Here is an 11,280-nt window from a genome sequence, read left to right on the forward strand (position 1 = left end):
TTAAATTAAAAGCATGCGAAAATTTATTAATTTATTAATTATTTTTAACATCTCACAACTAATCAATTGATTTTTTTCAACGAAAAACTAATATTCATATTACTATTTAAAAAAAAAACCAGTAGATATTCTACCAATACCACTATCATATGCCTTATACTGAAACTAAAATATTATATCCTTCAACATATGCTACCATTTTTGTTGTCCCTAATTCGCTGAAAAGTATATCCTCTCTTCCCTAAAACATCAAAATGAGTTCCATATATACTATCAAAAAAAAATATAACAAAACTAACCTTCTGAAAATTACTTCCCCACCAGTAGCTGGAAAAACATGAGCACATTGGAATAGATCTCCGCCATTGTGGAGGAAGCTGTGATGGAATATTCTAGGCTCTGCTGCAATAAGGGAAATGTTATCAATGGATTTCTTCAAATTCTCAATGCGAAGCATCCAATTTACCAGATTAGGGGAACAAAGACCATTCTGATTACCCTTGCTTCTCCATAAATGGCTATCTGTTCCAAATTCTGTTTTCTGGCATTATACAATAACACCACATAGCGAGAACTTCAGCTCTTGTATTTGTACCTTTTCCACCCTACCAGTTTATAAGAAGAATTTTGTAAAGTTAAATGGCGATAATTAATTGATTATAATGTGAATGTATTATCTTTTTTAATGGTTTTTAATATCTCTCGGCTAATCAATATATCTGAAATTTATTATTTTTAATTATTTTTAACATTTCACTGATTAATAATGTATGTGCGGTTCTTAGGCTTTTTACTTTTTTTTCGGTCAATTCTCTTTTCAGTTTTTTTTATTTATTTTATAAATCATTATAAAATTAAATATATGAATGTATATATATTTTTTTATTTTGTGTAAGTTCTCTCAACAAATCAATTAACATTGATCTTTCAACTTGTAAGAATAACAAATTACAAATAAATTATTGTTGCTCCGGGTAAAAGACAACAAATTATGACACTGGCTAAATCTATTACCCTATTAGTAAAGAAAGTCATCAGAAACAGAACAAATTAGTAAAGAAAGTCATCAGAGACAGAAACAATCGATTTCAATATCTGCGTAATGAGACTGGCTAAATCTATTACCCTGTAGCCTCTTATGTTTTTAAGACTGTCCAGTTTCTTCAATGTTGGCTCGATAGTGCAGTTATTACCCTGTAGCCTTTCTGTTTCCGCAACGAAACTGTATATGCTAAACAATCACAGATATTCGCCTTCAAATTGACAAAGAAAGACTCTGGTTAGGGTTCTTACAGGCATCAGAGGAGGGAGGGGGAGGAAAAGGAATGCATGAAGTCCGAAATGCGTTTCAACATGAGATGCGCATTCTCAGATTTGGGGTTGATGAGATGGAACACGTGGCCTTCGCCTTCCGTCATAACCAGATCAGCGTCTTTGCCTGCCTTCTTTAAACCTTCGTAGTACAGAATATCACGATCTCTCAGCAGATCCTTGTCTGCCACGAATACAACCATTCGTTCATACACCAGAGTCGACAGATCAGGAGAACGGGGTCCAACTGGGTTGCTAAAAGGGTGGTCTTTATCCTCCCCTGGGGGGAGGACGATGCTGCATAGTGCATCCCGCAACTCCTTAGAACCCTCCGCCTCCGCCTGTTGCCCAACTTCGCGGCCAACTAGCTCTTCCCCATAAAAGGCGGGGTGAACCAGAATGGCCCCTTGGAAAGACAGGCCATCCCATTTCCTTCCACTCGCAAGGATTCCCAACTGATGCACGATGTTGCCCCCGGCACTGTCACCTGCCACGAACACCTTCCTAAAATCTGCGCGTGAAGCGAGCCACGGATCCACAGACACCCCATCCAGCGCCACTGCTTGATGGTCAAGCCATTCAAGAACGCCAAAACAATCGTGATAAGCAGCAGGGAGGCGATGCTCGGGCGCTTTCCTGTACTCCACCGATAGGCATATCACCTTCGCCTCTTTAGCCACTTCACTGACATAGTTGTGATAAAACGGCGAGACAGCCGATCCGATACAGAAAGCCCCTCCGTGAATGTACACAAGTACCGGAACTTTCTGTTTTCCATCAGTCACTTCCAACGGAGGAAGGAAGAGCCGAACAAAGACGCCTGTTTCAGGATCGATGACCACGTCCTTCGATGCCACTCCTCCCTTGGATTCATTCCCGAGCTGCGAAGAAGGGGGAACTGTGCCCTCATCGAGCAAGCGTTCAACCGTCCCGTCTTTGTAGATCCTCAGCATACCGGGAAACTCAGCTACGATAGATAAAGAAGAAGATGATTCCTCCATAGGTATGGCGTTGGTAGTGCTGCTATCAATAGCTAAGCCGAGAGGGAGGAACGCAGATAAGAATATATTTACAAACCCCAGCTGCTTTAAACCAGATACCCTGATAATTCCCAGACATACACTGAGTTTAATAACGAACCTTAATGTTCCATTAATATCGTATCATAAACCAGGAAATGTTTTGGACCGACCTTACTTTCATGAAATGCTTACCGGGCCCCTTACGTAATTTGGTGCAAACTTTTGACTAAAAAACGCTAGTTTCCATACGGTCCACCGGTCACTGTCCAATGAGCTGTGGTATCACCATAAATTATGGAAAGTTTATCTTAAAATTTGTAGGACGGTTATTAAGTTTTCAAACCATCGATTTAATGAATGGCTTAAAATTTTACTCATATACATTTGAAAAAAAAACCTAATTGATATAAACAAATAAAAAGAATTAGTGATTTTAATTATTGAGACTCCAAAATAAATATTGCAGTATTCAACACCCACATTATTAAGATTTTGAGATGAGATTTGAAGATAACACCCATATTACTAAGATTTAAGATAAACATAGATTCATTTATAGTGTATTTTTGGACTTATAGAAAAGGTTTATCTTTGTCTTTAGTCATACCATGTGATCCTACAATGTATATACTTAAGCATAACACAAAAACATTGAAGCCTAAAGTTTAAAGATTGAGACTTAGACATGTCTACACCCAATAGCCATTGTAATTTTATATAAAACACTCATTGAGGCTTTTTCTTTGTTTAGGTGAAACAATAGTTTTTTGTTTGATTTTGAGAATTTTATGTAGTTTATTTAGTGTTGGCACATTGGTGATAGATAAAATGAGTCTATTTATTAGTTTGATTAGAGAACAAATATATTTTGTAGTTGGATATGAGAATCTCAAATGTGTGATTACTAAGGCTATGATGCTAATAAATTCACACTTAAATATAAAAACAACTATGTTTGTGCCTTTTAGGTGTTAGGCTATGAGAAGATTATAAATTTCTTCAAAATTCATGCTTATATATTATTATTTCTTAAAATGTTCTCTCAAATTTTTATTTAAAAATGGCTTCAAATCTATGTTATTATTTATAAGGTCCTCCTTAAATCTAACCCATCAAATTATAAACCAAAATCAAAATTAAAAACTTTTTAAGCATAACTTAGTGTAATTTGTAAAACTTTTGAAATTACGTAAATAATAACCATATATAATTACACCAAATTATTAATTAATTTAACAGTAAATATTACCCAATATATATATATATATATATATATATATATATATTTTTACAAATTGACTGTAGCCATCTTTTAATTATATTGTTTTGGAAAATATTTCCCATCTTTTTAATTATATTGTTTTGGAAAATATCTCCCATCATAATCTATGTATAGTGACAGTGAGGTGTAGTTTGATTGCTAAGACTTTGTTCCTATGCGTGGTAAATTATATTGTTTTGGTAAAAGTCTTTGGAACCCCAAAGTTTCTCTAACAACTTCTTTCCTATCGCGTCTCGTGTAAGGTGCCACTGCCCTCTCGGAAACTTTTTAAATTCCATCCTTCAAGGTCCCTGCGCTCGAGAATCTTTTTAATTTCCGTCGTTCCAGGTCCCCTGCGCTCGAGAATCTTTTTAATTTCCGTCGTTCCAGGTATGACTTGAACAAAGCATCTATCTAATCTTTTAATTAGATAAGTACAATATGTCTCAATCATACACGTCGCTGTAATAATTTAAAACCCATGTCCACATTACTTGACCCAAGTTAATTTAAAACCCATGGTTATTATGGACTCTGAATATCTTGAATGTCCCGGTTACTATTGTTATAGATCTTCTAGAATCCGTGATAACCGGGATATTAAAAATTGACCGATATTTTATGGACACGCGTCAATAACCAATACATCACGGTGAAGTATTCTACTCAGTAATGTGATTGAAATATAATTTATTATTATAGTGGGTGCAGTAATGTGTTTGAGATATATTCTACTAATTATATTATTTTTCAGTGGGTGGAAGATAGATATAATTTATATTAATTACATTATTCATAAATTATAATATAATTGTTGTAGGTTTTGTCTCATTTAATTTTTCAATTTCTTTGATTTTATTATTATATAATTATTGTAGTGGGTGGAAGATAGATATAATTTATATTAATTATATTTATATAAATTATAATATATAATTGTACGTGTAGTATAATTTATTTGTTTAATTTAGTTGTTTGTTTTTATATGTAAAGATTTTTTTTTGTAATTTTATAGGTTTTTTTGAAAATTGTAAATTTAAATAATGTAATAGGTATTTTGATTATTTTAAATTTCAAATTTATTTATATATTCACAAGTATATTTATATAATTAAAAATTACAATTTAATAAAAATATCATTAAATTTTTAAATAACAAAATTATATTTATTTATATATATATATATATATATATATATATATCAAGGATGAACCATATTAGTTATTAGAAAAGTTTAAATAATTTAAATGATTTATGTGATGATTTAGAAGGTAGATCTTTAAATATCTCTGAAAGTTAAATTTTTTTGTATTTGTTGATTTGCTATTAGATGCATATATGTTCTGATAGTATTTTGAGATGTACATTTTGATAACATAGCTGGGACATACTGTTTTTGTTGGTATTTATGATATAGCACCATACTAGATAGAGGTATATAGAAGACATGTAATTTTGTTTCATAATGGTGAATGTATTGGTACAAAAGCCTTCATTAAGATAATTAAATCACAACTTAATTTAATGAGATTATAATAATTTATTTGAACCTATAGTGATAACACAAAACATTTGGTTATAAACATGGAATGCATGTATATATAGTTTAATTGACCATGAAGCAAGAAGACATATTTTGATTAAAAATAGTTTAGTTGAGGGCCAAGCAAGAGGAAAACTATTTTTTATTATTTAAATTATTATGGTATAATGGAAGTTAGATATAATTTATTTACGTTTGGAGTTAGATGATGTAACACACCTGATGTAAAGCTCCTCCAATGATTGTAAATATTGTGAACTACTTGCATTTACTTTTATTACTTAAGACTTAAGAACTGATGGGCATGGCCTATGGACTTGGCCTAGTGGAAGCGTAACAGGAATTTAGATTAATTAAAGTGTTGTGTTTTGATTAATTAAAGTGTATTGTTGTGTTATCCTAAAGACAGATAAATAACTAGGGATAATTTTGGAATTCATCGGGGGAACTTTAAATAGAAACTCTTTTACCAGACAGTTACAAATCAGTTACCTTTCTATCCTTTGAGATAAAACATGATCTCAAAAGATGAGAGCCAAGGCAACCGAGAGAGGCACTTTAAATGGAAACTCCTTTACCATATAGTTACAAATCGCTTACCCTTCTATCCTTTGAGATAAAAGATGATCTCAAAAGATGAGAGCCAAGGAAGGCAACCGAGAGAGGAAGTTGGAGGCATCAGGAAGAAAGGAATTGGATTCAGAAGCCAACACAGGATGTTGTGAGGGTGAGGCAGGTCATTGCCCTGAGGTATTCTTGAGTTGGTGTAATATCCCTCATTAATGTAAATATTTATTTTATTTACTACAACCAAACAGACTATTACTATTTGTTTGAATTATAAACTATTTTGGAATTTAGTTATGGAAGAATAAATTTTGCAGTTATGGGTAAATACTGTTTTACTAGGTAATTAGTTATGGAGATAGTTATCTGTTCCAAAACCAAATCCTAGAGTATTTTTACTAAAATGATCAAGAGGATAGGGATCTAAGATCAAAAGGAGAAAAGGGGGACTATGCTGAAAGGTCAGGCAGTCTATAATGGCTATGTCTAGTTAAGACCAGATAGCTGGTAAACATTAAAGTCTCTGAGGAGAGAGAGAACTCCTGAAATTAGAGTAGCATGGGGGGATTTACCAGAGTAGGTAATCTCACGACAGGGAAGAAAATTAAAGTGCAAATCTTATATAGACTCAGTCTTGGACAGCATAAACAGATAAGTAAATAATTGCTTATATAATTTATTCACTGAATCTAAGAACATTACCTAGGGAATGGCTAAATTTTTAGAGATATATTTGTAAATTACTGTGTAAGAATTATAGGCAATGTTTCCTATTTCTTGAAGTATGTCATTAGAGTTTTTCATATTTTATTTTGAAATAATTCTTCAAGAGAATAATAGGAAACTGAGGGAAAAACCCTTATTACATTCACAAAAAGAAACTATATTAAGTATATCGAGAGATTTGGCAAAGAAATTAGAAGGATAAGCAAATTTGGAAAAGTTAAGCATTTGTTGTAAACGGGACTATTACAATATCATATAGGGTAAAATTCCCTATATTGTACCTTATCTAATTCAGGAAAAGCATTTAAAGTCATCTATTAATCGAAAGAGCTTCAAACAATGATAGATAAAATAAACAGGTATACTTAAATATCAAGGGATACTAAACAGTTCACGATTCTATACCATAAATATTTACATGCATTAAAACCCTAGTTGATGCACAAATATACAATTTAATTTTGAACAGCCATTGCGACAATCAAGAGTATAAAATAGTTCACGAATTCAATTATGCAAGATAGAAGCATCAACTTCTGGAAATTTTCAATAAAAAAGAAGATTACAATCTTAGACAGATAACAAATATCATAGCATATTGAGCTTCTAAAGAAACCACTAAAGAATTTCTTTTAAGTCAAAATAAACTGAGATTTTACCGAGCTAGGACTATTTCAATGCAAAACAAATTATACATTTCTAAGCCGCATCATAACTTTGTATTGAACGAAGTGTAAACCAAAAATTCTAAAGAAATTGAGGAAGGATAACCCTCATATTCCAAACTCTGCGTTTGAATGAAACTCAACAATTAAACTATGAAACCCTCATCTCATTAAAACTCCAATCATACATTTTAAATGTTCCAACTGTCAATGTAATATCAGGAATGGCGGCCTGAAACTCCTTGCTAAAAACCTTCAACATTCAGTTGAAGTCATAGGCCTCTTTTTTTTAAAGGGGACTGAAGAAAAACTTCTAGAAAGAAACACAAAACAAACTATCAGAGGAGCCACGACTCTAGTGGTCTCGAAAGATCCATCTAAAACTTTCATCACTCTCTTTTAGACTTGGTGGCCTACCATAAAAACCCTACCCTAGAAATAATTGCAGAGAATCGTAATACTTGGAACTGGTTGCGGATGATGAAGTCAAAAGGAGGGTTTGCCACAATGCCAAGCTGAATCTTTCGTCTCAACAACCAGACCTTACACCATGTAGAGAGTTTGTATTAGAACATGCAAAAGAGAATAGAAACTGTAATAAACATGCTAAACCCTGATAAACAAAGTCAACTATGCAAAAAAGAGGACCTGAAAGCTTACCTTTGGAGGGAATATTATAGAACCTGCCTCTGCAGAAATAGTTCCAAAGCGTTGAAGTGGTTTCAGGTTCGCCAGGGTATTCCAAGATGCCAGAACGCAGTGCGAATACACCAGTGAACCCGGATTGCAGTCGAAGACAAACATCGCAACAGAGTAGAGCCATAAACCCTCGAGAATTCCAGAGTGAAACAATGGCAGATGGAAACCACACTGCTGAGAAATGAAGGATCGATAACCTAAGGACCGTTTGATCCAGTGGGCCATGGTGAATCATTGATGGAGGAGCCTGATCCCTAGGGTTAGGTTGGATAAGGATAGATGGATCACCTTCAGGAAGCCACCAAGACCTGTACAGCCAAAGCACTAAATACACATGTGTTTCCTGAGCAGGATTCGAGGCTATGGCCTGTAAACAATTAGTGCATAGGCTAATAGTGTACCTGTTTGTTTAATACACATGGATGTAAAGATTTTAAAGTCAATGCCGTGTACAACCAAATCCTACCGCGATCATCTTCATACAAATAATACATAGCATCTAAAGTCCAAACCATTGTATTTTAATAAATTTGGTAATGGCATTTAGCAAGGTTGTATATAAGTCATACATGATAGTTAATAATTGATTATGCCTCGTCTAACATATAAATGTAATTTTGGGGTGGTTTAAGTTTATATATATATATATATATATATATATATATATATATATATATATATATATATATATATATATATATATATATATATATATATATATATATATATATATATAATTTTAATAGATGGATGTGTTACATATGGTATCAAAGCGCTCAGGTTCCAAAATTGAGGCCTCTAGAAAAAGGAATAACAAAATTGTGATGTGCACGTAGGAGACAACAGATAGTCAGCACGAGGTGACTTGGAAATCTACCACATGTTTCCATATTGGGAACAGGGCCAACATCATTTCAGGAAGGCAATCCTGAGGTTTGGGTGCAGCTGGGCGATGATATGCAAAATCCCAACGTAGACCTCTGGACAACTGTCCAAGAACTGAAAGGTGAGATGGCCCGACTCCGGGTAGACAATGAAAGATTGATGCAGGAACAAGAAAAGATTCTAAAAATCTTGTTGGATAGACAGAATCATCGGCCACTAGCCCCCAGTCCAGAGCACGACCACATGACTAGGGGACAAGAGTTCCGAACTGAAAATATGGAAACAGAAGGAGGAGAAGAAAACCAAGAGGAAGAATCAGGAAATGTGTCTGATCACAAGACGCAAAAGAAACAGAAGATTGAACTCCAAGGGGAGTTTCATAAAATCAAGCCTCCTCTCTTTGATGGGATGCAAGAAGAGGTTGCGGAAGCATGGTTAATTAATATGAACAAGTATTTCCAGCTATACGAGTATGACTACAATTTGAAGGCCCATCTGACCATTTTCCAGCTTCAAGGGAAAGCTACATTGTGGTGGGAGGAAGTAAAAACAGTCCATGGGATCAATGAACAAAACATAACTTGGGAGAAATTCTAGAAATTCTTTAAAGAGAAATATTTGACCGAGAGGTTTTATGATGAAAAAGAAAAAGAGTTCCATGACCTCCGCCTGGGCCAAATGACCATGGATGAATTTATAATAAAATTTACATCATTATTACGATACGTTCCTTATATTCGTGAATAAAAATCTAAGTTACAACGGTTTGTTAGTAGTCTTTTGTTGTTCATGAAAGAACAACTAGAATTTGATAATCCAAAAACCATGGATGAAGTCATTTGGAAAGCATGAATTTGTTATCAACAAAATAAACCAAAGGGAGATACGAGTAAAAGGTGGGCAGACAAGAAGGGAAATAAATTCATTCCCAGCCATAAGCGAAATAAGAGCACCAACAACAAGGGAGTATATAAAGGTCAAGGTAATCAGAATGTGAATAAGCCCAGATTTAAGGTACCAGGTGAAGCTAGGACAAATGAACAAATTGACATAAATGAAACAGAATTAATTAATAGACCACCTGTATAGTGTTGGGGATGCGGAGGCCCGCATTATGTCAAAAATTGCCCTCAACGCAAGGGAGCAGATCAGATCTCACAAATTCAGGAGGCATCCACTATGGGAGAAGTGGCAAGAAGCATCCCTAAGATCAACATAGCTCTTGAAGATCATCAGGCAGAGTTTCAACCAACTATGGTTGAATTTGAAGGTACTATTTTTTACTAGACCTTCTCTATTTTAATAGATCTCAAGGCTACATTAAGCTACATTAGTCCTAGGGTAGTGGAATGATGTAAATTACAAGTTGTTAAATTTAAAAACCCATGGTTAGTACAACTAGACACAAGGGAAAAAAGAAGAGTTTTGTCTAAAGTAAACAATTGCCCCTTGAAATTAGATGGTCAACCTATCATAGCTGATTTAAATGTGTTACCCCTAGGGTCATACGATATTCTGATAGGTATGGACTGGTTAGAAAAGCACTGGTCCTTAATAAATTGTAAAACAAAAGCTATTAGCTACCAAGATGAAGTAGGAGAGAGACAGGAAATTCAAGGTGTTCATAAACCTCTACAATTAAGGCCAATAATAGCCTCCCAATTAGCCAAATGCATCATAAAATGTTTTCAAGTTTATGCTATACAAGTAGGGTATGCTGACTCTAAAGATAAGCCTGTATCACTAGAGAACATACCTGTGATACAAATTTTTCTAGATGTGTTTCTTGAAGAAATATCGGGCCTACCCCCTAAAAGAGACAGATTTTACTATTCAGCTGATTTTGGGAGCTGCTCCAATTTCCCGAGCACCATACCGAATGAGTATACCCGAGCTAACAGAATTAAAGATGCAACTCAAAGAGTTTCTTGATAAGAAGAATATCCATCCCAGTGTGTCTCCTTGGGGAGCTCCGGTCTTATTTGTTAAAAATAAGGGCGGAACCTTGCAAATGTGCATGGATTACTGCCAGCTAAACAATCTGACCATTACAAACAAATACCCCCTTCCCCAGATAGATGAGCTCTTTGACCATGTGAAAGGTGCAACCGTATTATCAAAGATTGATCTCTGCTCTAGGTATCATTAGATTAGAATAAAAGAGGGAGATATTGCAAAAACTGCTTTCAGGACACGTTATGGACATTATGAGTTCGTGGTCTTACCATTTGGACTAACTAACGCCCCAGCAACTTTCATGTGTCTCATGAACAACATATTTCATTAGTTCTTAGATAAATTTGTATTAATCTTTATTGATGACATACTAATCTATTCTCAGAATGTGGAAGAACATAAGGAACATCTCCGTATTGTTCTGCAAGTCCTATGAGAACACCAACTGTACGCCAAGTATAGTAAATGTGATTTCTTTAAGGAGCAAATCCAATACTTGGGACATGTCATCACCAAGGACGGAATTGTCATAGATCCGAAAAAGATAAGAACCATTATGGAATGGCCAATATCAAAGGATATAGTCGACATAAAATCACTTATGGGCTTAGCAGGTTACTGTTGGAGATTTGTGGAGAGTTCTT

At 34.4% G+C, this 11,280-nt stretch overlaps 1 protein-coding gene across 1 annotated transcript; it reads right to left on the reverse strand.

Moving 5' to 3' along the window:
* Positions 1-1,227: 1,227 nt before the first annotated feature.
* LOC149239553 (2-hydroxyisoflavanone dehydratase-like) lies at positions 1,228-8,020 on the reverse strand. The gene is made up of 2 exons (XM_089369894.1): positions 7,757-8,020; positions 1,228-2,474 (listed from the first exon to the last, which is right to left on the reverse strand). Exons 1-2 carry the CDS (start codon positions 8,018-8,020, stop codon positions 1,299-1,301), a joined length of 1,440 nt encoding a protein of 479 aa, XP_089226020.1. The 3' UTR covers positions 1,228-1,298.
* Positions 8,021-11,280: the final 3,260 nt, after the last annotated feature.

The sequence above is a fragment of the Pinus tabuliformis genome, chromosome 8 (assembly GCF_031772625.1).
Source record: "Pinus tabuliformis cultivar Carrire ecotype Pingquan chromosome 8, CPIR1, whole genome shotgun sequence".
NCBI lineage: Eukaryota > Viridiplantae > Streptophyta > Pinopsida > Pinales > Pinaceae > Pinus > Pinus tabuliformis.